The following is a 24,669-nucleotide window of genomic DNA, read 5'->3' as shown; positions in this document are numbered from 1 at the left end:
TGGGGGGCGCTATTCAGCCGGTTTGCATCACTGATGGAATATTGTCATGCACACGCGTTCAGGCCAGGAGTCTTATCAAACATGTAAAGTTTGGTGCAGATTGGAGCATTTACAATAAAGTTACAGCAACTTCCTCTGTCATGGCGAAACATCAAATCTCAATTGTGTGAGGATGAGAATTTTCTGCAGGGTGAGACATGGCTGCCTTGCTCACACCTGTGCCATAAAAATCATGCAAGTTTTGTGCCCATTCACTTGAATTTCAATTAGTAAATTGAAAACCTTTGATGAGTTTGTGTGTAAAACAAATTAATTTCCTAATTTTCATCAAGTCTATTTTTAGGAATGTAAAGACTTTTAACTTGGGATGCACAACATTAGATTTTTGCCGATATCCGATATGCTGATATTTCCAACTCATTGTGGCCGATTGCCGATGTATGCACATATTTTTACCAGCTGGCTGAGGAGGCTATTATGCACGCAAGCATAGATTATACTATGATCAAGAAAGACAATATATGAAGGAAGGACTTAGGAAGACTGGAGTTCAGTAGCTCAGCATTAAAGTTCTTCCCTCATATTGGCTATAGTCTTTCTTGATCATTAATACAATATATGATTACATGTATAATAGTCTCCTCAGCCAAGTGGAAAATATATGTGTATATATCAACATCAGCAATTGGCAAAAATGACAAAAAGTGATCATGTTAAATAATCATGATCTCAATATTGAACAAAAATAATTGTGATTATGATTTTTGCCATAATCGAGCACCCCTAAAAACAACATAAATTTTGATTTACACACACACACACACACACACACACACACACACACACACACACACACACACACACACAAAGAGTTTAAATATGTATGTGATAAATTGTAAATATGTATGTAATGAATTGTTTTCTTTTAGAAACTTGAACATTTTTCAGTGTGCTCCTTAAGTTATATGTGTGCTCCTATTTTTTTTTTATTTAGGAGCACATGTACTCCTTGAAAAAAAGTAAGGATTGAACACTGCTGTCGGATGTGTAGAAACACTGGTGCTGGCAGAATCAATTTGCAAGACTGTTCAGGATTATTGTCATGCTCCTTCACACTGTCATCTTCCCCATAGTCAGCCTGACTCATGTTTTTCCTGTTGTTCTCCTGGTTTAACCTGATCTGAGATAATGTTATGTACACTTTGATAGAACTCTTTGAACCAGGAAATATATCTAGATCTAGATACCTCTGCCAATGACTCAGAAACCTGTGAGTGAAACATCAGCTGTGAAATTCCTGCACATCGAGCCCTGCCCTGAGAGACTATGTTGTGCCACTGTCAAAACACTTGCATTTGATTTTCACTTGCAGTCTCTTGCACATTTACAGGAATTCACTTGACTTCTGGACAGTCAGGTGTGTGTTTCTCTTCTAATCTCCTATAATTGAATGTTTATATGTCACTTTATATTGTAAGTAATCATATGGCCATTAGGACATCATGTATTCAGAGTCAAAACTCAGAATGATGCACCAGTTTACTTGTTTACTGTTTAAAATAAAAAGATTCACTGCATGGATTACTTCACAGTTAAAATGCAGCCTGATCATTTATTTCAAGATTCAATAACTTCATATTTTTATAATGAAAAAGTAGTCAAAAGTCCAAATCCAGATATTCTATGTAAACCTTAGCACACTGTATAAAATGTACTGTATTAAAATGAGAATTACTGAAAGAATCAAGCACTTGGCCTCCGCCCTGTCCTAAATAAAGCTGTCATCAATCTAATAGACTGTGTTGTGTTACTGTGTTCTGAGATTCGAGTTTCACTTTCATTTATTTACATTTACAGTCATTTACAGGAATCCACATGACCTCTGGACAGTCAGATGTGTTTTTATCTTCTGTATCTCCTTTGATTGAGTGTTTAATGGTGCTGAAACTAGACTATGATTGATTATATGTAATATATTAAGATCATTTATTTCAAGATCTAATAGCTGCATATTTTGACAGTGAACTAAATGAAGAATAGAAATAGTCAAAATTCCAAATCTAATTAGTTAAACAAAAAACAAAACAGTAGCCTACCAGGCAGCATGAGCAAAGCAAATCTTTTTAAGTGTGGTAAAATCTGGTTTAGTAGCCCCTGCCTTCACATTTAAGGGTCTGACATAAAAAAGAAATGACTGATGCTCATAAAACCAGTAACTTTAGAAAGTCCCAAGTAAAAAACTAATATCCAACCAGGATTTTGATTCTGACATACAATTAACCTCCACTAATCAATGTGCTTCAATACACGCTTTGATATGGACTGAATGGATGAGTGTCTGGCTCTGTAAGAGGGAGGAGACATAGAGAAACTCAGGGTTTGTTGAAGAAAACCTGCAAGCGAGCAGACACAGGCTCCTGGTCTATAGAGGATGGACAAAACAGCAGGAACATGATACGAGAAATAACATTAACTAACACAGTTACACATCAGGCAAGTCTTCTAAAAATGTCATAGAAGACATCAATGATAATAGTCTGTGCCATTTATAAGGACCCATTATGCATAATATGCCTATGATCACCAGCCATCAAAACAGTTTTCTTCAAAGCACATTATAAGTCACATCCATTATATTATTTGTAATGACATAAAGGCAAAAAATGCTAAATGCAAAGTAAAGAACCATGTGTTACAGATAAGTACAGACAACTACAAATACCGTGTAAACATAAAATATAAAATAACTCAACAGTATGAGAACATTTGGACATTAAATATTTTCTGACAATTGTATTACAGTATTACATAAACACCACAAAAGCATAGGCATATGTTTGTGGTACACGCAGGCACATCCTGTTTGATAGGTTTTAGTATCAGTTCCTGTAGGCAGTTACAAGAAGTCACATGAATGATTATTATGTCATGTCATAAAGCCATTAGTGCCGATATAGGAGGTCTAGCCAATGACCCAAAGCACATATTCTTGAATAGAGCAGTACATTCTCTGGTTGATAGGATCCTGAGGGCCCTGAAATATCTAACAAGTCCCCAACAACATGAGGACAAGAAATAACGTGTTAATAATTAATTCAACTGTCACAACAATAGCCTGCCTTTTCCACATATTGCAGAAAATTAAACAATTACAATTACAGCCACGTTTTTTTTTAAATGGGCTATCTTTGACAAAATTACATTTATCAAATTTCACTTGACACTTGGGGGTCTTTGATGCTTAATATATCCTATTCTGAAACGCTCTTTCATGATGAAATAATTACACAGTTACGCAATTTACCATTTCTCACCTCTTTAAAAAATATATTGCACCTATGCATGGGCAGATGTTACTATAGTCCTCCTCTAGACTTCACTCTGTAAATTGGTCTTGTACATACATCCTAACTGATTTTGGCTGACAACAAATAATGCTTTTGGGTGTTGAACTATTTTGAAAAAACATATCAAAATGTGCAAGCACCATTGTAGGATATGTCATTATTAGCCAAATCCAACTTGCATTTCTATTTTTTATCATTTAGTTTTGATAATAATACTATAAACCTTCCTTGTGGGTCGTGCTAAACCTGATTCTAATGCAATGTTTCCAATACCCATGAATGCAGCATTCCGGTAGGTGTGGCGTTACGCGAAATAGAAAGTATTCCGAGGTTTGTATGATACGAGTGTACATGCACGACAAACGCGAGAACAAGATCTTCAGGAGTGCCTTTGAATTGTTAATCTAACAGCGCGATGAAGATTTGGCAGTCGTGGACTGATATTTTCGGCAGATCGAAGGAATCAAAATGAAAGAAAGCAAAAAGAGTGTTATCCCTCCAGGTAAAATACACGCCTCTGCAAGGCCAGTATTTCATTCACAACAACGTTTTGGAGATAGATGTGTAGTTTACGTGCATTACTGATTGTCGCCTTTCAACAGCCAATAGATACCATGGCTTAAAGAACCAGGGAGCTACATGTTACTTGAACAGTGTGCTGCAGGTGCTGTTCATGACCAAAGAGTTCAGAGAGGCTGTGAAAAGGTTTGTTACCAAACTTATAATGCCATGCTATTTTTGTCTTTTATTATCTATTCATGTATATTTAAGTGACGCTACAGTGTTTTTTGCATTACTCATGGCCAATATGTGTTTATTTTGTTTAGGGAACAACCTGAGACTGAGCATATTGATCTTCATCTTACAAACTTGTTTGATAATTTAACAAAGTGTACAGCTCAAACCTGTCAGATCACAGAGAATCTGGGCATCAGTAGAGGTACAGTATGTGTTAGCAAGTAGACTTACATGAATGTTTAAAGACAAAATGGAAAAATCTTTCACTGATCATTTTACATTTGGTTACATGAAGCAACATCTTAAAGTAGTTCTTAACATGAAAAGCCTCAGTTAAAGTCTGTATAAGAATACACACATTTTATAGATTTAGAGATAGTGTTTCTTCTGCCAATGCTGTCATCAGATAAAGTATAAGTTAAACAAATGACCAGTTTTCTGAAAAGTCACATGATAACTGTACCCCTCGAGTAAAGAAGCACATTTAATTTGTACTCATTACACCTCCAGTGCATGAACAACGTGATGCTGCTGAGTACTTTGAGAAGATTTTAAGTCACACCAGTCCAAAGGCTTCGCAGGTATTGACATTATCAACATGAAATCTAACAGACATTGTTGTCTTAAGTGAAGTGTTAGTGAGTAAATTCAGATGATACCACTTTAGCTTTCTCTGTATTCTTTTAGATATTTCAAGGACAGTTGACGCATAAGAACATATGCTCTAAGTGTCACACAGAGACTGACACTGATGGACCATTTTGGAGTTTACCTCTTGCATTGAAGGACTCTTACAGTGAGAACTATAGAGTGGTAAGAACAAAACTGCCAGCTTTAAAACATTTTATTTCGCCAGAAGTCATTTATTGGAATAAATATGCCATTTGCAGACTAAATTAAATGTTTTCAGACATTTAGTTCAGAACTGTGACTGAGGAAAATAAAATCTCATGGTTCAATCAAACATTATTCACATGGGCCTTTGTGATATATCACAGGATGGGAAATATTCCATGTATCAAGTAAAACTCAGTTTCCATGAATGTATTTCAGGTGGATGGGATTAAAGAGTTTTTCAAAGCTTCAGATGTCAGTGGAGATAACCAGATGTACTGTGATGAGTGTGATGACAAAGCGGACGCTACTATGGTGAGTTATAAGTAAACACTCATTGTGTACATGAACTCTAAGAACACCAGTCAAGGCAGTAAACTGATGCTAACAGCTGATAACACCAGCGGTCCTGTTGCACTTTAACTGAGGAGCTAGATGATGTATAGTGATGTGGGTGTGATAGGAATATTTCACCTACTCTGCCTGTTATCTGAAGAGTCTTTGGACAGAACACACAGATGTTCAGTCTCTGTCATATTATACCGATAATCTGTCTGATTAGAGCAACACATTTCACATTGTATTGATTTATTGGACAAAGTGTGATACAAATAGTTTCTTCTTATTTAGGTACCAACTAATCTTCATCTCTTCTTATTGTTTTTGTGTATTTTGATTAGAAATGTGTGATGAAGCACCATCCAGAGGTTTTAGTGCTGCTGTTGAAAAGGTTCGAGTTTGACTATCGTTACATGGAATATGTAAAAATCAGCCGCTGTGTGGATGTTCCCTGCACCCTAAAGATACCAGAGGTATACTATATACAGATTATTTTCTACTTCTTAAAACATTTTTAATTAGGGCCCGAGCACCAAGCGGTGCGAAGGCCCTATTGGATCTGAAGGAATTATTATTATTCTTCCAAACCAAATGCATTTTTGAGGGCCTAAACATGCACGAAAAGTTGTTTAACTTTGCACATACATCAGAAGTGGTAAAAAAATTTAATATTTATGGGTCTCATAAAAAGGCGGAGCAAAATGTCTCGACAGCGCCCCCTAGAAAATTAAGAAAATTGAGCCCCTTGACACGGATTGTCGTAGAAGAACAAAATTTGGTATGCATATGTATCATGACCAGACGCACCAACAAGTCTCTTGGAGACATACCCTAAATCCAACAGGAAGTCAGCCATTTTGGATCAAATCTGTGATTTTGACGCCGATTTTGCCATTTCCAGGCCGCATACTTTAGCCAACTCCTCCTAGAGATTTGACCCCAGCGACTTCAAATTCAGTCAGTATCAATTACAGGCCTTGGAGATTAAAAGTTATCAAAACGGTGAGTTTTTGACATTGCCAAGGGGGCGTGGCCGGGCGGTTAATTTCGATCCTTTGCCATGAAAATTGAAATGGCTATAACTCCGGCATACATGATCCTAAGAGACCCAAATCTTTTTAGCTTGGAAAGAGTCCCGCCCTGAACACATTCATGTGTCAATACTGGATCTGAGTCATAGCGCCACCTACTGGCAACATGAAGCTACATGTTTTACACTGTGACGCCCTGTGGGTAGCACGGTGATAACTTATAACTTGACTCCACATGATCTGATCTTTTCCAAATTTCATATGCTTGTTAAGAGTCCCGGTCTGAACACATGTAAAGGCCCATATTTAGTGACAGTCATAGCGCCACTCTTTTGTGAACTACTCCTAGCAGGTTAGTCAGAAACACATCAAATTTGGTCAGCCAAGGTGTAAAACCTTGATGATGATAACTCGTGAAGCTTTTGAGTTTTCATCAAAAGCCGTTGCCATGGCAACACATTGTTTGCCACAAAATACGAAGCTGTTTTTAAGGGCCAAGACATGCTTTAAAACTCAAAACTTTGCACACACATGGCAGTTCTTAAAGTTTGTAATTTCATATCACTGGCTGACATAAGTGTGGCAGAATGGCTCTACAGCACCCCCTACAATATTTCAACAAAGCAGCCCCCGCCCCACGTTAAACTTACATGTATGAATAACAGTACATACATGTATCATGCCAGGGCGCATAAAAAGTCTCTTGGACCCATAGCTGAAACCCAACAGGAAGTCGGCCGTTTTGAATTTAGTGGTCAATTTTGGCAATTTTGCATGTCTTATATTTTAACGAACTCCTCCTACAGAATTCATCATAATGACTTAATTATCAATGTGTGTCATCTAGACTACTATGTGATCAAAAGTTATCAAAGGATTTAGTTATGGTTGAAGTGTGTGGCCGTGGCGTGGCGTTGAGTTTTGATGTTTCGCCATGACAGAGGAAATTGCTATAACTTTAGTGTACATGGCTGGATCTGCCTGAAACTTTACATGTTTGATAAGAGTCCCGGCCTGAATACGTTTACATGTCAATATTCAGTTATTGATGAAAACTGGCTCCATAGCGCCCCCTACAACATTTCAATGCAGCAGCTCCTGCAGCAGGTAAAATAGTGGACAAAGGAAGTGACGTTTATCTTGGGCTGTCTGAACACAGCCCGGGTCTGGAGACATCTACATGTCCGTGACAGAAGCCGTTCGACTGCGCCATGCCCCGATGTGCGCAAGGGTGCGAGGGCCTGATCATCGCTGCTTGCAGCTTTAATTCAATACTTGATTTCTGTCTTTTCTGTCCTTTATTGGTTTTCAGAACAGGACATATGAACTGTATGGGTTTGTTGATCACTTTGGTGATCTGAGAGGTGGACATTACACCGCAACAATCAAGTGCCAGGATGACAAGAGTTGGTATAACTTTAATGATACCATGGTTACCAGACTGGTAAGACTGATCACCTCCACTCCAGTGTTATTGTTCCCAAAGTATCAGTAGTTCATCTTGTGCAGTTATGTGACAGATGACAAAAAAAACTATTCATCATGTAACACCTTGTTATTCTTTTCATCAACAGTCATTCCAGATGAATAACACTATGAAGTAAGTTTTCATCTATTTTTCCTCAATATACATTTTGCTGAATATGAAACAGACATTTCATTCTTGTCATGTTTCTCCCGCTAGATCCAGCAGTGCTTATCTTGTGTTTTACAGGAAAAAGACTGGTAAGATAGCAACCATTTCCATTATGCTCACTGATGTGTTGTCTGAATGATTGTAGGACATTAGTAGTTTGTCTGAATTAATTTTACTTTTATCTTTGTTTCATTTTCCAGTGAAAGCTGCAGACAAGGAGGTGTCCACCAATGCAGGCTCCCAGTCTGATTCCAGTCATACCAGAAAGAGGAAAAAGGATGAGGAAGCAGCAGGAGGGGATTGTTACACTGTGGACAAACAGGAAAATAAGAAGAGAATAGTGGATAATAATAGAGACACTGAGATAAAGACTGGAGATGATAAGCCTGCAGTAAAGAGAGAAAATATCCTAGTGAAAAATAACCATGGTGAGGGACAAGACAATGTTGATCAAACCAGTCAGGAAAGTACAGCTGATTATCAGAACAGTGAACAGACAACAAGACACAAACAGTCTATGAGAAGTAAAGGAAGAAATCCCTCAAAACAGCACCACAACAAGGATGTCAAGCATCAGGGCGAAGAAACATTAGATAATGTTAGACAGAATAAAACTGAAGATCAGGAGGGTAAACAGGAGCAAGATTCTGTTCGTGTGGACAAACAGAGAAATGAAGAGAAGCCAGTAAAAGATGTTAAGGTAGATGAGGATATCACACCTGAAGCTAGTGAAAGAGAAAAGGCATCAGTGAGTGGAAAGGGGAACTCTGATCCCTGTCATGGGTTTCAGAAGAATGAAGGAGTTGGTGATTGTGAAGAAAACATGTCAAAGAATCAGGGAATCAGTAACACTTCACCTACCAGACATGAGCAACCGGGAGAGGAGAACAGGGATGTTAAGAAAGACAAGAAACAAATGACAATAGAGTGTAAATATGCACAAATGGGAGACACATCCATGACACACCAGGACAGTAGAAAATTAGGTGATGTTAGAGAGGAACAGAGATCAAGACAAAATTCTCTCGTGGAGAATAGAACAGCTAATGACTTTAGTCAGAACAAACCAAATGATGCGCAGGAGGGCAAACAGGGAGAAAGCAGGGATAGTGACAGAGACAGACAGCAGAAGAGAGGACACAATGAATGTACACAAAGGAAAAGGACATCAGGGAGTCACGGTAGTGAGGGTGTGGAGGACAAACCACAAGAGCGACTGGAAAAGGAAATTGGACATAAAGATGTTGGTGATGAGACAAGAATCAAGGTGGCAGAAAAATGTAATAGACATATTCAAAACAGAAAGGAGTCTTTTAGACAAACAGGATCAGCAGGAAGCAGAGATCTGACAGAGAACCAGAGAGTACACAGTGGACAGATGAGACCATGTGACCAATATAAAAGACAGGGGGATACTGCAGAAGAGGGATCAGAGTTGTATAGTCTGAAGAAAAATGTGATGGAAGACAGAGGCGGGCAGTTAAGTGATGATAAAAGAAAAGGTGAAGGAGAATTTAGTCCAAAGGCTGAACATGAAAGTAAGAAAAAGCGACGCAAAAAAGGAAGAAAGAGTTGGCTGGAGCGTTTTTCATGTGGTCTTCTTCGCAAAAGAAAAAGAGATCGGCATTCAGAGTCAGAATAATATGGATAACAGGATATATGATATACCAGGATAACGCAAATTGTTATTTTACAACACTGCATGTTGTCATCTTGACACATAAGATTATTGTATTGTTTAGTTTTTGATTGATGCTTTGCAGTTTTACACTCTCATTGCCAGAGATCAGTTGGCAACTTTGGCAGTGCTGTAGAATCATTTTCTTTTGATTTTTGTTTCATGTATTATGAGTTTCTGTTTGTAGTGCTCTGTTGTAAGTCTTTCATTGTCTTCTTCAGTCCATCTAACGATAGAACAGAGGAAATTCAATCTCACATGTATCTTAGATAGATATTTCATATAAATATATGCATCAGTAGATATTTCATAGATATTTTAAGTTTTTTTCATTTTTGTTTTTTTTGTTTGTTTTTTTATTTTACCGTTATACACTGTAATAAACTACTTTAATAAGGGGAAACGGCCTTTTGGTCTCAGTGAGTACACTTGTGAACCAAACCCACTGACTATTGTTGTGTAAAAAGGTTTAAATTTTGTGTGTCACTTGTATAAATTACACATCAAACATGTGGCTGCAGATATGTGTAATCTGTACTACAGGATATATTAATAATATAAAATATTAAAAAACAAATGCCTTGGACTCATCTCACATGTCATATAGTTATGAGGGCAGGAGAGATTGCCCTGCCTTATTGACTTTTATTGAACAGTTGGAGACACAAGTGTTAACTGTGATATAAATATGCAATTACATGTGGTGTTATAATCTAAAAATGAAAGTGGTAAAAGTTAAAGTGTTACCCAAATTTCTATGAACTTTTGGAACTTTTACAATGCATGTGTTGACTAAATTCACTCATTCACTAATCACATCAAATCAAGGTGTTTAGAAACTAAGGACCAGCATGCATTGTGTTTGTGTTAAAGTCACTAATTAGAGGAAAGTCATTAATGAAGTTTGTTGTGTGTGATTTTATACATGTGTCTCTGATGAGTCACATGGTCTTCTCCCTGTTTATCATCTCTCTGATATGTGTCCACTGCAAACACTCCCTGCACTCTTTCTAACACACTTCAGCTACAGATTGTAAACCATGATCTATTGAACATCATGTGACTGTCACCTGTACAGAAATAGTTGTTGTTATTGGGGAGTGTTGGACATGAGGGAATCACACTTGAAACTATTTTACTGATGGAAGATGAATAAAGTTGGAAAACATGTTAAATAGATGTTGAGAATGTTTTCACTATAAATGTTCAAGTTATCTAAATAAAAACAAATGATCAGTGGACTGAACTATAAGGAAGTGGAAACAGCAAATCACTTTGCTGATTCAAATTGTTTCTCACTGTCGGTGCAGCCAGATTTGATCATTTAAAGACTTTTGACCACATTTGTCTTTGTGGCAGAATCAATTTGCAAGACTGTGTTCAGGATTATTGTCATGCTCCTTCACACTGTCATCTTCCCCATAGTCAGCCTGACTCATGTTTTTCCTGTTGTTCTCCTGGTTTAACCTGATCTGAGATAATGTTATGTACACTTTGATAGAACTCTTTGAACCAGGAAATATATCTTGATCTAGATACCTTTGCCACTGACTCAGAAACCTGTGAGTGAAACATCAGCTGTGAAATTCCTGCACATCGAGCCCTGCCCTGAGAGACTGTGTTGTGCCACTGTCAAAACACTTGCATTTGATTTTCACTTGCAGTCTCTTGCACATTTACAGGAATTCACTTGACTTCTGGACAGTCAGGTGTGTGTTTCTCTTCTAATCTCCTATAATTGAATGTTTATATGTCACTTTATATTGTAAGTAATCATATGGCCATTAGGACATCATGTATTCAGAGTCAAAACTCAGAATGATGCACCAGTTTACTTGTTTACTGTTTAAAATAAATAGATTCACTGCATGGATTACTTCACAGTTAAAATGCAGCCTGATCATTTATTTCAAGATTTAATAACTTCATATTTTTATAATGAAAAAGTAATCAAAAGTCCAAATCCAGATATTCTATGTAAACCTTAGTACACTATTAAAATGAGAATCACTGAAAGAATCAAGCACTTGGCCTCCGCCCTGTCCTAAATAAAGCTGTCATCAATCTAATAGACTGTGTTGTGTTACTGTGTTCTGAGATTCGAGTTTCACTTTCATTTATTTACATTTACAGTCATTTACAGGAATCCACATGACCTCTGGACAGTCAGATGTGTTTTTATCTTCTGTATCTCCTTTGATTGAGTGTTTAATGGTGCTGAAACTAGACTATGATTGATTATATGTAATATATTAAGATCATTTATTTCAAGATCTAATAGCTGCATATTTTGACAGTGAACTAAATGAAGAATAGAAATAGTCAAAATTCCAAATCTAATTAGTTAAACAAAAAACAAAACAGTAGCCTACCAGGCAGCATGAGCAAAGCAAATCTTTTTAAGAGTGGTAAAATCTGGTTTAGTAGCCCCTGCCTTCACATTTAAGGGTCTGACATGAAAAAGCTTTAAATGCTTTATACTAACAACAATTGCTAAAATCGCTTTGACTCCATAAAGAATATAGAACCGAGGCTTTCTGTTGATTTATGTGTTAGTGTAGTCCCATCAGCACCAAGCTTTATTTGTTTTACTTTATTTATCCAACAAATCCTTCCTTGCAGAACCTTTAACTGTGTCTGTGGAAGGAAGTTAAAGGACAGTTCATAATTCCAATATTTCCGAAAACCTTGAATGCAGCATTTCAGGAGGCGCGTCATCGAGTGAAAAACAAAGTATTCTGACCTTTATTTTCAGGACAGATAGTCCGCTGTATGTCTTCCCACTAAACTGTATTAATGGTGCTGAAGGTATAGACTCTATAATGGTCTAGTTAAACTGAGGTCTTCAAATAGCTTAATTCAAGGGACTGAAACAAATTGGTGTGCGGTGTCTGAGCATCAGACAAACAGTAAACAGATGAGCTGGTAAACAAAGTCTTGTCCTGATCACAGCTGCTGGGAATATCAGGTGATTAATAATTAACATCGGCCATTAATGGGCTAATTACAAGTCACACAACCATGAGTCTTTTCCAAGAATACCACACTCAGTGACAGAAGCAACATTAGATTTCGGTCTCAACACATCTGAAATGTTTTGATATTGGAGGTGGTTGTTTAGCTGACACGTGAATGTGTTATTAATGCTTTATTTGCTTCAGTACTAATGATTACATATTCATCAAGAATTCATCTGTATCTGTCTTTTGCTATGAAAGAACTTAATGCTGCATCCCAAACCAAACTACTTGTTAGGTTGGTAGTGCTGTACAATGCTCTTTATTAACTGACGGGACAGTTAAAACTGTCAATTACGGGTAGAATATAAATAATGCACAGTAATGATGCTTTCACGGTAACAATAGATTAATTCACCAGTTTACACGATTGACGATGGTGAAAACGATTCACTGGCTACTTGACTAAACTCCCCTTAACTAACAGTTGTAAGGAAACTTGGTTAGTTTTTACAAGTTTCAATAAAAATAAGCACCTTGTTGGCTGTTTTGTTTTTGGAATAAAATCAGCACATTACTTTGTTTAGAGGCAATAATCACACGAGGAGGCTCAATTTTATAGTAAAATGTATTCCTCTCTTTTCTCACACGTATAAAAATCTGAAACCGTGAACATCTCCAAAGGCGAAATATATCGTGTATTAAAACGTTAGTTGGTTATGTGCGTAATTATTAAAATTCCGAAAACCTGGAATGCAGCATTTCAGTGGGGGTGGTGCTCAGTGAAAAAGAAAGTGTTCCTTATTTTGAAGACAGACACATAGACGGCTGCGCGTTTGCTATTAAAAAATAGCAAACGGTAGTCTTACTTGTTTTCCAATTAAGCTATCTGTGGGAATTTTGTCAAAGTGTGACGGTTATTCCAGAAGAATTTAAGTTTACCCTTTCGTTGGTAAAATTGCAGAGCTCAGTTGCTCAGACGACGTTTAAATGGACAGGAAAGCTCAGCAAAGTAGCATCATATCATATTTATCCCGCATGTTTACCACTCCAGGTGAGAAATGCATGCTGTTTGACTGGTTTGTATTTACAATAATGATATCAAGACAGTTCTGCAATAACATGTATTTTGATGATATTTGCTTTACAATTACAGTTACAGTTTATAATGGCTTGGTGAACCAAGGAGGTACGTGTTACTTGAACAGTGTGCTGCAGGTGTTGTTCATGACCAAAGAGTTCAGAGAAGCTGTGGAAAGGTTTGTTACAAAACTTATATTGTAATATAATGTTGTCTTTATTTGAACTGAACTGAGGTTGGTGCTGTTCTGCACCACTCATGGTCTGTATTTACTTTCTGTAGGCACACCAGTGAAAATCCTGACACAGAGTGTTTTGAGCTTCATCTTAAAAACTTGTTTGAGGACTTAAAGAGATGTAATCCAGTTTACACCGTTAACATCACAAAGAAGCTGGGCATCAACAATGGTACAGTATATTCTTTACACCTTACATGACCAAAGTTACAGTTACTTTGGGAAACTGCATGTAGTATTACAGCCTAAAATAATATCTAGTGATTTAGATATCTGCATCTTGTGTGCAGAACACATTAACAGTTATCAGTAAATTAAGCCTCATTAATGGACAGCATATCTGATATAAGGACAGTCCCAGCTCCTAGAAAATCCAGAGTTGGTGTTTGTATTTTTCTTTTCTTTCTGATATAATTTCTTAGTTGGCCAAAATGGTCAATATGGTTATTTTGCCCTCTATGGAAAGACAAACACATTTGATTTCTAATCTTCCCACCCTCAGTGTTTGAACATCGGGATGCTGCGGAGTACTTTGAGAAGATTCTGACCAGTCTGACTAGTCCTGAGGCATCACAGGTATCAACATAATATTACATCAACCAGGCATCACTGAAACTGAAGGATCTGTAAGTTTAAAAAATAAAAACAATGCTAGCAGTCTGTGTTCTTGTTCTTTAAGATATTTCAGGGACAGCTGACACACCAGAACAAATGCTCTAAGTGTGACACAGAGACTGACACTCATGGACCATTTTGGAGTCTACCTCTTGAGTTGGTCGTTTCTGACAAGAAAGGCTATAGTGTGGTAAGGACACATATTATTTAAGCTGCCATTTTTAATACATGAGTGAGCATGCGATAGGGAGGGGAATGACAGAGGGTTTGAGACATAAAACTACAGATGTGAGCATGCAAAAGATAGTCTTCCTGACTGAACTTTTGCTAGAGCTCCATGATACTGCTTCATGGATTCAGCTTTAAAATGTTTGGAAAAACCCACAAAAATAACAAATGGATGTTTTATATTATTATATTATTGTTTTATATTATTTTATGATTCAGATTTGAATTGGATTGATGCAAAATGACTCATGTGAATGCTGGCATGAAGTGTATTTCAGCACTGTACTGAATTACAAAGTCAGAATATTTTTTATGTTTTAGTTCTTGTTGCTTGTCAACAACTTTTTCATTGTAAACTAGCAATGACACAGTTGTTGGTATTTCAGAGGAATGTTTCTTCACTGCCCTCTACTGTATGTGTTCAAACTGTCAACCATGCTGCACCCCAGTGCTCACTGATGTCACAGCAAATGTTTTGCCTTCAACTAGTGAAGAAAACACCTGCTGTGACATAATTGTTTGCAGTGAGAGAAATCTGCTTGAAAGTTTTCTCCTTGTGTATATATAGATGAGTGTACAAACACCCTGTTCAGTTTATTGGTTAACAAAAAATTCAGGAGCAAGAAACATATCTGCATTTTTCAGGTGGACGGCATTGACAAGTATTTCAGAGGGTTGGATGTCAGTGGAGCCAACCAGATGTACTGTGATCACTGTGATGCCAAATCTGATGCAACTATTGTAAGTGATGGAAAATGATGCTTTATGGTTTGTGTGAAATCAACTCTGATTTAGGGGTCGCATTATGAGTTTATATGTTAAAAAGGTCATGATGTCATGTAAAGTTTGTCACATTACGTCATCTTATAATCACTGTTTCTATTGCATCACATTTAATTTCATTTAATTTCATTGTTTTTGTGTTTCAATTAGAAATGTGTGATGAATCATCATCCAGAAGTTTTGACGCTGCTGTTAAAGAGGTTTAAGTTCGACGACATTCACATGCATTATGGCAAAGTCAGATGTAGTGTGGATGTTCCCTGCACCCTACAGATACCAGAGGTATATACTGTATATTTTACAATTTTATAACATAATCTTTATATTCCTGGTCCTGATTTCTGACACTTTTTCTACTGGTTTCCAGGACAAGACATATGAACTGTATGGGTTTGTTGATCACTTTGGTGATCTGAGAGGTGGACATTACACCGCAACAATCAAGTGCCAGGATGACGAGAGATGGTATAACTTTAATGATACCATAGTTACCAGACTGGTAAGACCGATCACCTCCACTCCAGTGTTATTGTTCCCAAAGTATCAGTAGTTCATCTTGTGCAGTTATGTGACAGATGACAAAAAAAACTATTCATCATGTAACACCTTGTTATTCTTATCATCAACAGCCTGATAACCAGCCAATACAGATGGATAACATTATGAAGTAAGTTTTCATCTATTTTTCCTCAACGTACATTTTGCTGAATATGAAACAGACATTTCATTCTTGTCATGTTTTTCCTGCTAGATCCAGCAGTGCTTATCTTGTGTTTTACAGGAAAAAGACTGGTAAGATAGCAACCATTTCCATTATGCTCACTGATGTGTTGTCTGAATGATTGAAGGACATTAGTAGTTTGTCTGAATTAATTTTACCTTCATCTTTGTTTCACTTTCCAGTGAAAGTTACAGACATTTCTCAAGACATCAAGGAGGGGTCCGCCAATGGAGGCTCCCAGTCTGATACCAGTCATAGTAAAGAGCAATGTGATGTAGAAACCAGAAAGAGAAAGGAGGATGAGGAAGCAGCAGAAGAGCATCATAACACTGTGGAGAAACAGGAAAATAAAAAGAAGAGACGAGTAGATGATCAGGAAGGTAAACAGGAGCAAGATTCTGTTTGTTTGAACAAACAGAGAAATGAGAAGCTGGTAAAAGATGTTAAGGTAGAAAAGAAAAGCACAGATGGAGCTGATGAAAGAGAAAAGGCATTAATTTACAATAATGATATTTAGACAGTTCTGCAATAACATGCATTTTGATGATATTTGCTTTACAGTTTATCGTGGCTTGGTGAACCAAGGAGCTACGTCTTCCTTGAACAGTGTGCTGCAGGTGTTGTTCATGACCAAAGAGTTCAGAGAAGCTGTGGAAAGGTTTGTTACAAAACTTATATTGTAATATAATGTTGTCTTTATTTGAACTGAACTGAGATTAGTAATTTTCTGCACCACTCATGGTCTGTATTTACTTTCTGTAGGCACACCAGTGAAAATCCTGACGCTGAGTGTTTTGAGCTTCATCTTAAAAACTTGTTTGAGGACTTAAAGAGATGTAATCCAGTAAACACCTTTAACATCACAAAGAAGCTGGGCATCAACAATGGTACAGTATATTCTTTACACCTTACATGACCAAAGATACTCTTACTTTGGGAAACTGCATGTTGTATTACAGCCTAAAATAATATCTAGTGATTTAGATATCTGCATCTTGTGTGCAGAACACTTTAACGGGCATCAACAAATTAAAGCTATAATATGTAATTATTCCGCATTAAAATGTCTAAAAACAACTAGACATATGTTATATATGTTGTTGAGTTTTGTACTTACATTATCCCAAATGTTTCCAACAATTTTCAAATCCAGAGAAATCTGTAATCTTAATCAAAGAAACGGACCGTTTCATTTGGTCGCATATCAACGGCGTCATACCCCTCTACCAAAGAGTATAGTGCACAAGATGCCTGTGTCGGCGCTGTGTTTGTCTGCTACAATGGTTTCTACCGAAGAGTAACTTACACACATACAAGATAATACATTGGCGTTGTGGTTGTTTGACAGAAACTGTTATAAATTGACTTTTATTCAGTTTTAAACCACATTTTCTTGATAAATTTTTCATCATTTTTAACTATATATTTTAGCCGGATAAAGGATTTTTGTCATTGGACGTCTGGATCTTAAATTATCAGAGAAATAAACTGGGCAAACGTTAGCAGTAGTTCAACTAACAGCTCCCCAGGAAGTCCGGTGGTCACCAAACACCATCAGAGAAACACTGATTTTTTAGGTGAAACAGCTTTAATTAGATTTTTAACGATTTTAATCTGCGTGTATGTTTGTTTTTGGAGAGGAGGAGACCTCTGTGGATAATTCGGCTCCCGGGAGAAACCGGCCAAACGTCTGGATCTAAAGTTATAAGAGAAATAAACAGAGCATATGTTAGCAGCAGCTCGGCTAACAGCCCGTACCGGATGTCCGGTGCTCGCTGAACATTGTTGGAGAAACACTGATTTTTTAGGTGAAACTGCTTTATTCAGTGATTTTACCTGTAATCTCCGGTTCCGTTTGTTTTGGAGAGGAGGAGACGTCTGCGGGTAATTCGGCTCCCGGTAAAAACATCCCAAACGATTAATACTGGAGCAATTCTATTCCGGTGAAGCTGGTTGTTTAACAACGAAGACAACAACTCCCATGATCCCTTGCTACTTCACACTGTCATCACACTCCATATTTTGTTATTGTTTTGATTGAGAGACCCCTAGCGGCTGAAATGACATATTGTGCGTTTAAGCCTCATTAATAGACAGCATATCTGATATAAGGACAGTCCCAGCTCCTAGAAAATCCAGAGTTGGTGTTTGTATTTCTTTTTCTTTCTGATATAATTTCTTAGTTGGCCAAAATGGTCAATATGGTTATTTTGCCCTCTATAGAAAGAGAAACACATTTGATTTCTAATCCAACCCTCAGTGTTTGAACATCGGGATGCTGCGGAGTACTTTAAGAAGATTCTGACCAGTCTGACTAGTCCTGAGGCATCACAGGTATCAACATAATATTACATCAACCAGGCATCACTGAAACTGAAGGATCTGTAAGCTTAAAAAATAAAAACAATGCTAGCAGTCTGTGTTCTCGTTCTTTAAGATATTCCAGGGACAGCTGACACACCAGAACAAATGCTCTAAGTGTGACACAGAGACTGACACTCATGGACCATTTTGGAGTCAACCTCTTGAGTTGGTCGTTTCTGACAAGAAAGGCTATAGTGTGGTAAGGACACATATCTTTTAAGCTGCCATTTTTAATATATTAAATATTTGGCAGGAAAAATGATTTAGACTAAATATACTATATCCAGACTAGATACAGGTCAGCACACATTTGGTAAGAGCTCTCATCCGTTGAGTGAAACACCATTCACATGAGCATTTGTGATATTTCAAATAATGAGAAATATTTTATATATTGAGTGAGACTTGCAGTATATGTTGATGTAACACATGGATTGATGTAGAGTTTGTGAAAAAATGTGAAAAAATGTGTAAATGCTGTCAATCCAAAAAAAAGTAAACTTCTTCAGGGATTCAGCTTTAAAATGTTTGGAAAAACCCACTAAAATTGCAAATGGATGTTTTATAATACAGATTTGAATTGGATTGATGCAAAAAAAACTGTCAACCATGCTGCACCCCAGTGCTCACTGATGTCACAGCAAATGTTTTGCCTTCAACTAGTGAAGAAAACACCTGCTGTGACATAATTGTTTGCAGTGAGAGAAATCTGCTTGAAAGTTTTCTCCTTGTGTATATATAGATGAGAGTGTACAAACAACCTGTTCAGTTTATTGGTTAACAAATTTCAGGAGCAAGAAACATATCTGCATTTTTCAGGTGGACGGCATTGACAAGTATTTCAGAGGGTTGGATGTCAGTGGAGCCAACCAGATGTACTGTGATCACTGTGATGCCAAATCTGATGCAACTATTGTAAGTGATGGAAAATTATGCTTTATGGTTTGTGTGAAATCAACTCTGATTTAGGGGTCGCATTATGAGTTTATTTGTTAAAAAGGTCATGATGTCATGTAAAGTTTGTCACATTACGTCATCTTATAATCACTGTTTCTATTGCATCACGTTTAATTTCATTTCATGTCATTGTTTTTGTGTTTCAATTAGAAATGTGTGATGAAGCATCATCCAGAAGTTTTGACGCTGCTGTTAAAGAGGTTTAAGTTCAACGACATTCACATGCATTATGGCAAAGTCAGATGTAGTGTGGATGTTCCCTGCACCCTACAGATACCAGAGGTATATACTGTATATTTTACAATTTTATAACATAATCTTTATATTCCTGGTCCTGATTTCTGACACTTTTTCTACTGGTTTCCAGGACGAGACATATGAACTGTATGGGTTTGTTGATCACTTTGGTGATCTGAGAGGTGGACATTACACCGCAACAATCAAGTGCCAGGATGACGAGAGATGGTATAAGTTTGATGATACCATAGTTACCAGACTGGTAAGACCGATCACCTCCACTCCAGTGTTATTGTTCCCAAAGTATCAGTAGTTCATCTTGTGCAGTTATGTGACAGATGACAAAAAAACTATTCATCATGTAACACCTTGTTATTCTTATCATCAACAGCCTGATAACCAGCCAATACAGATGGATAACATTATGAAGTAAGTTTTCATCTATTTTTCCTCAACATACATTTTGCTGAATATGAAACAGACATTTCATTCTTGTCATGTTTTTCCTGCTAGATCCAGCAGTGCTTATCTTGTGTTTTACAGGAAAAAGACTGGTAAGATAGCAACCATTTCCATTATGCTCACTGATGTGTTGTCTGAATGATTGAAGGACATTAGTAGTTTGTCTGAATTAATTTTACCTTCATCTTTGTTTCACTTTCCAGTGAAAGTTACAGACATTTCTCAAGACATCAAGGAGGGGTCCGCCAATGGAGGCTCCCAGTCTGATACCAGTCATAGTAAAGAGCAATGTGATGTAAAGTCCAGAAAGAGAAAGGAGGATGAGGAAGCAGCAGGAGAGCATCATAACACTGTGGAGAAACAGGAAAATGAGGAGAAGAGACGAGTAGATGATCAGGAAGGTAAACAGGAGCAAGATTCTGTTTGTTTAGACAGACAGAGAGATGAGAAGCTGGTAAAAGATGTTAAGGTAGAAAAGAAAAGCACAACTGGAGCTGATGAAAGAGAAAAGGCATCAGTGAGTCAAAAGCTCACAAAATATGACCTTGTTTATAGTAATGGGAACATGTCAAAGAATCAGGGAATCAGTAACACTTCACCTACCAGACATGAGCAACTGAGAGAGGAGAACAGGGATGTTAAGAAAGACAAGAAACAGGAGGGCAAACAGGGAGAAAGCAGGGATAGTGACAGAGACAGACAGCGAAAGATAGGAGACAATGAATGTGCACAAAGGAGAGGAACATCAGGGAGTCACGGTAGTGAGGGTGTGGAGGACAAACCACAGGAGCAACTGGAAGAGGAAATTGGACACAAAGATGTTGGTGTTGAGACAAGGATCAAGGTGGCAGAAAATGTGATGGAGGGTGGAGGCCGTCCAAACGAAGTTCAAACAACTCATAGTAGTATTCAAAATAGCAACATAAATACGAAAACAGAAACCTTTGGGCTTAACTTGAGAAGACAGTTAAGTGATGATAAAAGTAAAGATATAAGAAAATTGGATCCAAATGAAGATGAACTGAACACTTTGTCAGAGGGTTTTGGCAATTTAAAGCTAAATGATTCACTTATACCAGGAGGTAGAGAGGAAAATTAGACAAATAGTGCAATTGAGTCAAATGCTGGAAAAATGGCAAAAGAGTAAAAATCTCAATGTCCCACTGAAGCAACACAGAAAAGAAGAAAAGAAGCAGAACAAAACTTCTGGGTGTTTTTGTACTTTAAGAAGAAAACAGAAAAATGCAGACTAGATTTCAGAGTTGCAATAAGATAAAATACATTCTTTTAATGAGGATAAGAGACGTTATTTTACAACACTGCATGTGATCATGGTGATCCACAAGATTGATGTTTTTATTTATTGATTGATGCTTTATTTTTCTCTGTACTTGCCAGAGGTCAGTTAGCAATCAGGCAGTGTGGACAGTACTGTGATATATTTTCCCTTTGACTTTTTTGTTGATGTATTTTGAGTGTCTGTTTTCTTTGTTCAGTGTGGTTCAGTCTTTGTAATAGATCACCTTTGCTGGTTTTTGATCATATAAAATGCATCACTTCCTGTTTTCCACAGGAGCAGCAAATGTAAAAGGTTTAATGAGTTAATTTTAGTTAAAATGTTCATAAATATATGAATAGATGGCACAGAATGCAATGTGTAATATGATTTCAGTCAAGAGATTGTTTATAAAGGAAATGACACACTCAATGAAAATCTTTGTATTTTTACATTTTATGTTTTCTTATTTTACTGTGTTAAATTAACTCTCTTAAAATAGGCATTTTGGTCTCATTGTTTATCAGCAAAGCAAACTACACTTGTAAATTAATACTGCCCACATATTAATTTCATGTAAGAGGCTTTAGATTTTATGTTTATCACTTAAAATAAATAGATAAACAAAAAAACAAATCACAAATTAGCCTCAGGGGACTTTACAATCTGTACAGCAATATAACATCCTCGATCCTCAGACCCTGTAATGTAAATGTTTGTATAAATATTTCATTTTTTACTTTTTATGTGTTTTGTCATTTTACTGTTATGTACTGAATTATAGTAACTCTCCTTTTGGTGTCAGTATTGTTAAATAGAAAAGCATAATTGTAAACCATTACTGCCCACAGAATAAGATGCTTTGAATTTAATGTTTATCACTTTGAACCAAACTATTGTGTTGTCATTAAATTTCTGTGTCATTTGTAGATTCTGGTGGTGATTTTAAAAATAAAAAACACACATTATGTAAAATTTAAAAAAAAAGAAAGAAAACAAAATAAATCATTGTTTTGTGGAAGGTCACAGATTATGATGGTTGAAGAGATTATCAGTTACAAAATTAAGAGAAATAATATATATGCAATAAATATGCAATTGTGTTGATAAAAATGTCAATTTTGTATGAATTTATAATCTGTTGAATGTTACTTGTCCTTAAAATCATCAGATCTGTCACCTCTTTGGGGCAGAGTCTAGTAACAACCACAATCTGTGACTGTGTTCAGGATTGTAAATCATCCTCCTTCACACTTTCCTACCGTCAGTCTGCCTTTGACTGGTGTTTTTCCCCTTGTTCTTCTGGTTTAACTTCACCTGAGATCATATCATAATATAACAGGTTCTTAAGGGGTTTAATAAGTGGTGCATGATGTCAGAGCAGCTTTTTAATCAAACAAACAGCAGCAGGAGAGCTCATAACAAAGTCTAGTTCAGACACCAGCTGCTGGCAATATCAGGTGATTAACAGTTAACAGGTCAACAACAATGTATTATTATCACACCCTGTGATAGCAACATAGCATCGCCGCCAAACAAACCTCTTTTCCTATGTGGCCCAGAAACAATCTTAACAACACCAGGCTGTTCTTCTGTTGATGCAACACTGTGGTCTTTGACAAATGTACACAGCTATGTGTTTTGTTTGAGAGAAACAGCAGCAGAGGTCATCATCATCACTATCATCATCATCATGAATGCTGTTTGTTTTAAAGTAAGGCCCTGAACGATGAAGATGACAAATGTAACATATACTGTAAGTCTGAAGCATTTAACAACTCAGAAATTGTAAATTACCTGAAATAAGTGTTTTATTTGTGAAAGAAGTATTTTCATTTTCCCAGGAAACCTTTGTCTTTATCACGATCTATTGTTTCAAAGTTTTGGCGTTTATTTTGACAACTAAACACATCAAGTTCATATTCAAATACCTATTAAGCCACATTACTACATAATATATAAAGTATCTGCATGTAGTTATACTTCAATTTCTACATTTTTTAATGTCATAAAATATCATTATCATTTTGCCCTTTTTATCTTTATAATATCTTTATCCATTCTCTTATTTCTTCTGTTTATGTCAATGCTTGTTGTTTATTATTATTCTGTTTTACTGCTTCTTTGTCCTTTAAACTTTGCTCGATTTCCTGTTAAATAAAAGTCAAAATATAGAATTTGATTGAATCAATTATTTCTGTTTCACATCAAAATGATAATGTAAACAACAAATTAGTCAAACACAAAGTAATAATTTGTTCAAGTCTCAACACTGAAAGTTCACATTCAAAGGTTTTCACAGCTACAAATCACCACTGTGATCCTCTGGGTCAGTGTGGATCCTGATCTTGTAGGAGCAACATTTCCTGTAAGACACCATGACTGCAGCCAGGAGACACACAGCAGCAGTGAAGCAGAACGCTGTGGCTACAGTGACCTCTGTATCTGAGAAACAAACACAGCAAAGAAAGGACAAGTAAAATGATTAAATGTCAATTGAGAACTGTGGATCTGTTTGGTGTTGTAGTATTTTTAAACATCAGTCTGCCATTGTCACATCAGTTGTGATGATTTATCTGTAAAATCACTGTAAAGAAAATCTGAATAGTGCAGAAGGAAAAGTTTTTCCTTGTAGCATCCAGCTTACAGTTAACTAAAGATAAGAACTTATGCGTCAAACATATTTTAACGTATTACTGTATACTGTACAATTATTTAAGTAATAGATAAGTATATTTTAAAATATCTCTGACAGTATTTAGCATGTACAGTATCTCTCAACAATCCAGCTGATTTATAATAGAGTAAAGTCAGTTAAGTGTTGTGTCATGTTACCTGAATGGAGCCTCCTGCTGCACAGTCCACCCATTCAGAACCAGACACCTCGATCTGGTACCTGTTAGGTCCAGTACACCTGTGTCTGTAACAGCGGCCCTCTGCAGAGCTGCTGGACAAGAGAAAGTGACTCTAAAAGAGAGACAGGTGGAGAAAGAGGACAGTAGTGTTAAACATAGGAAGGCGTTGAGATGACTTTGAATAGGAAAACACAGAAATTCTCTCTCTCACACACGCACCTGTCTGTTCAGGATGGAGAGGAAACGACTGTCAAAGCCAAAGATCTCTCCGCTCCAGTCCTCTTCAGCTGACTGT

At 36.8% G+C, this 24,669-nt stretch overlaps 2 protein-coding genes and 1 long non-coding RNA gene across 3 annotated transcripts; all 3 read left to right on the top strand.

The window, feature by feature from the left end:
- Window positions 1–7,618: 7,618 nt before the first annotated feature.
- LOC122973505 (pre-mRNA-splicing factor 38B-like) lies at window positions 7,619–9,783 on the top strand. Its single transcript, XM_044341078.1, has 4 exons — window positions 7,619–7,733; window positions 7,864–7,889; window positions 7,974–8,014; window positions 8,126–9,783. The coding sequence occupies exons 1-4, from the start codon at window positions 7,719–7,721 to the stop codon at window positions 9,565–9,567; spliced, it is 1,524 nt and encodes a 507-aa protein (XP_044197013.1). The 5' UTR covers window positions 7,619–7,718; the 3' UTR covers window positions 9,568–9,783.
- An 8,962-nt stretch (window positions 9,784–18,745) lies between these two features.
- LOC122973521 lies at window positions 18,746–19,747 on the top strand. Its single transcript, XR_006400058.1, has 3 exons — window positions 18,746–18,786; window positions 19,407–19,502; window positions 19,695–19,747. It is a non-coding gene; the product is annotated as an uncharacterized LOC122973521 (long non-coding RNA).
- A 19-nt stretch (window positions 19,748–19,766) lies between these two features.
- LOC122974490 (ubiquitin carboxyl-terminal hydrolase 12-like) lies at window positions 19,767–21,831 on the top strand. The gene is made up of 6 exons (XM_044342525.1): window positions 19,767–19,826; window positions 19,912–20,043; window positions 20,173–20,210; window positions 20,295–20,335; window positions 20,447–21,129; window positions 21,817–21,831. The coding sequence occupies exons 1-6, from the start codon at window positions 19,767–19,769 to the stop codon at window positions 21,829–21,831; spliced, it is 969 nt and encodes a 322-aa protein (XP_044198460.1).
- The last annotated feature ends 2,838 nt before the right edge of the window (window positions 21,832–24,669 follow it).

The sequence above is a fragment of the Thunnus albacares genome, chromosome 22, assembly GCF_914725855.1.
Source record: "Thunnus albacares chromosome 22, fThuAlb1.1, whole genome shotgun sequence".
NCBI classification, from domain to species: Eukaryota; Metazoa; Chordata; class Actinopteri; order Scombriformes; family Scombridae; genus Thunnus; species Thunnus albacares.
Note: the sequence above shows the minus strand (reverse complement) of the source record. Positions and strands in the feature narration are given on the sequence as shown.

What these genes read in the sequence shown, in the direction of transcription:
- LOC122974490 (XM_044342525.1), top strand. Translation starts at nt 19,767, where the DNA reads ATGCATTATGGCAAAGTCAGATGTAGTGTGGATGTTCCCTGCACCCTA. An exon ending in GCACCCTACAGATACCAGAG is followed by an intron (nt 19,827 to 19,911) that starts GTATATACTGTA and finishes ACTGGTTTCCAG; the next exon opens with GACGAGACATATGAACTGTA. An exon ending in ATACCATAGTTACCAGACTG is followed by an intron (nt 20,044 to 20,172) that starts GTAAGACCGATC and finishes TATCATCAACAG; the next exon opens with CCTGATAACCAGCCAATACA.
- LOC122973505 (XM_044341078.1), top strand. An exon ending in CAGATGAATAACACTATGAA is followed by an intron (nt 7,890 to 7,973) that starts GTAAGTTTTCAT and finishes TTCTCCCGCTAG; the next exon opens with ATCCAGCAGTGCTTATCTTG. An exon ending in GTTTTACAGGAAAAAGACTG is followed by an intron (nt 8,015 to 8,125) that starts GTAAGATAGCAA and finishes TTCATTTTCCAG; the next exon opens with TGAAAGCTGCAGACAAGGAG.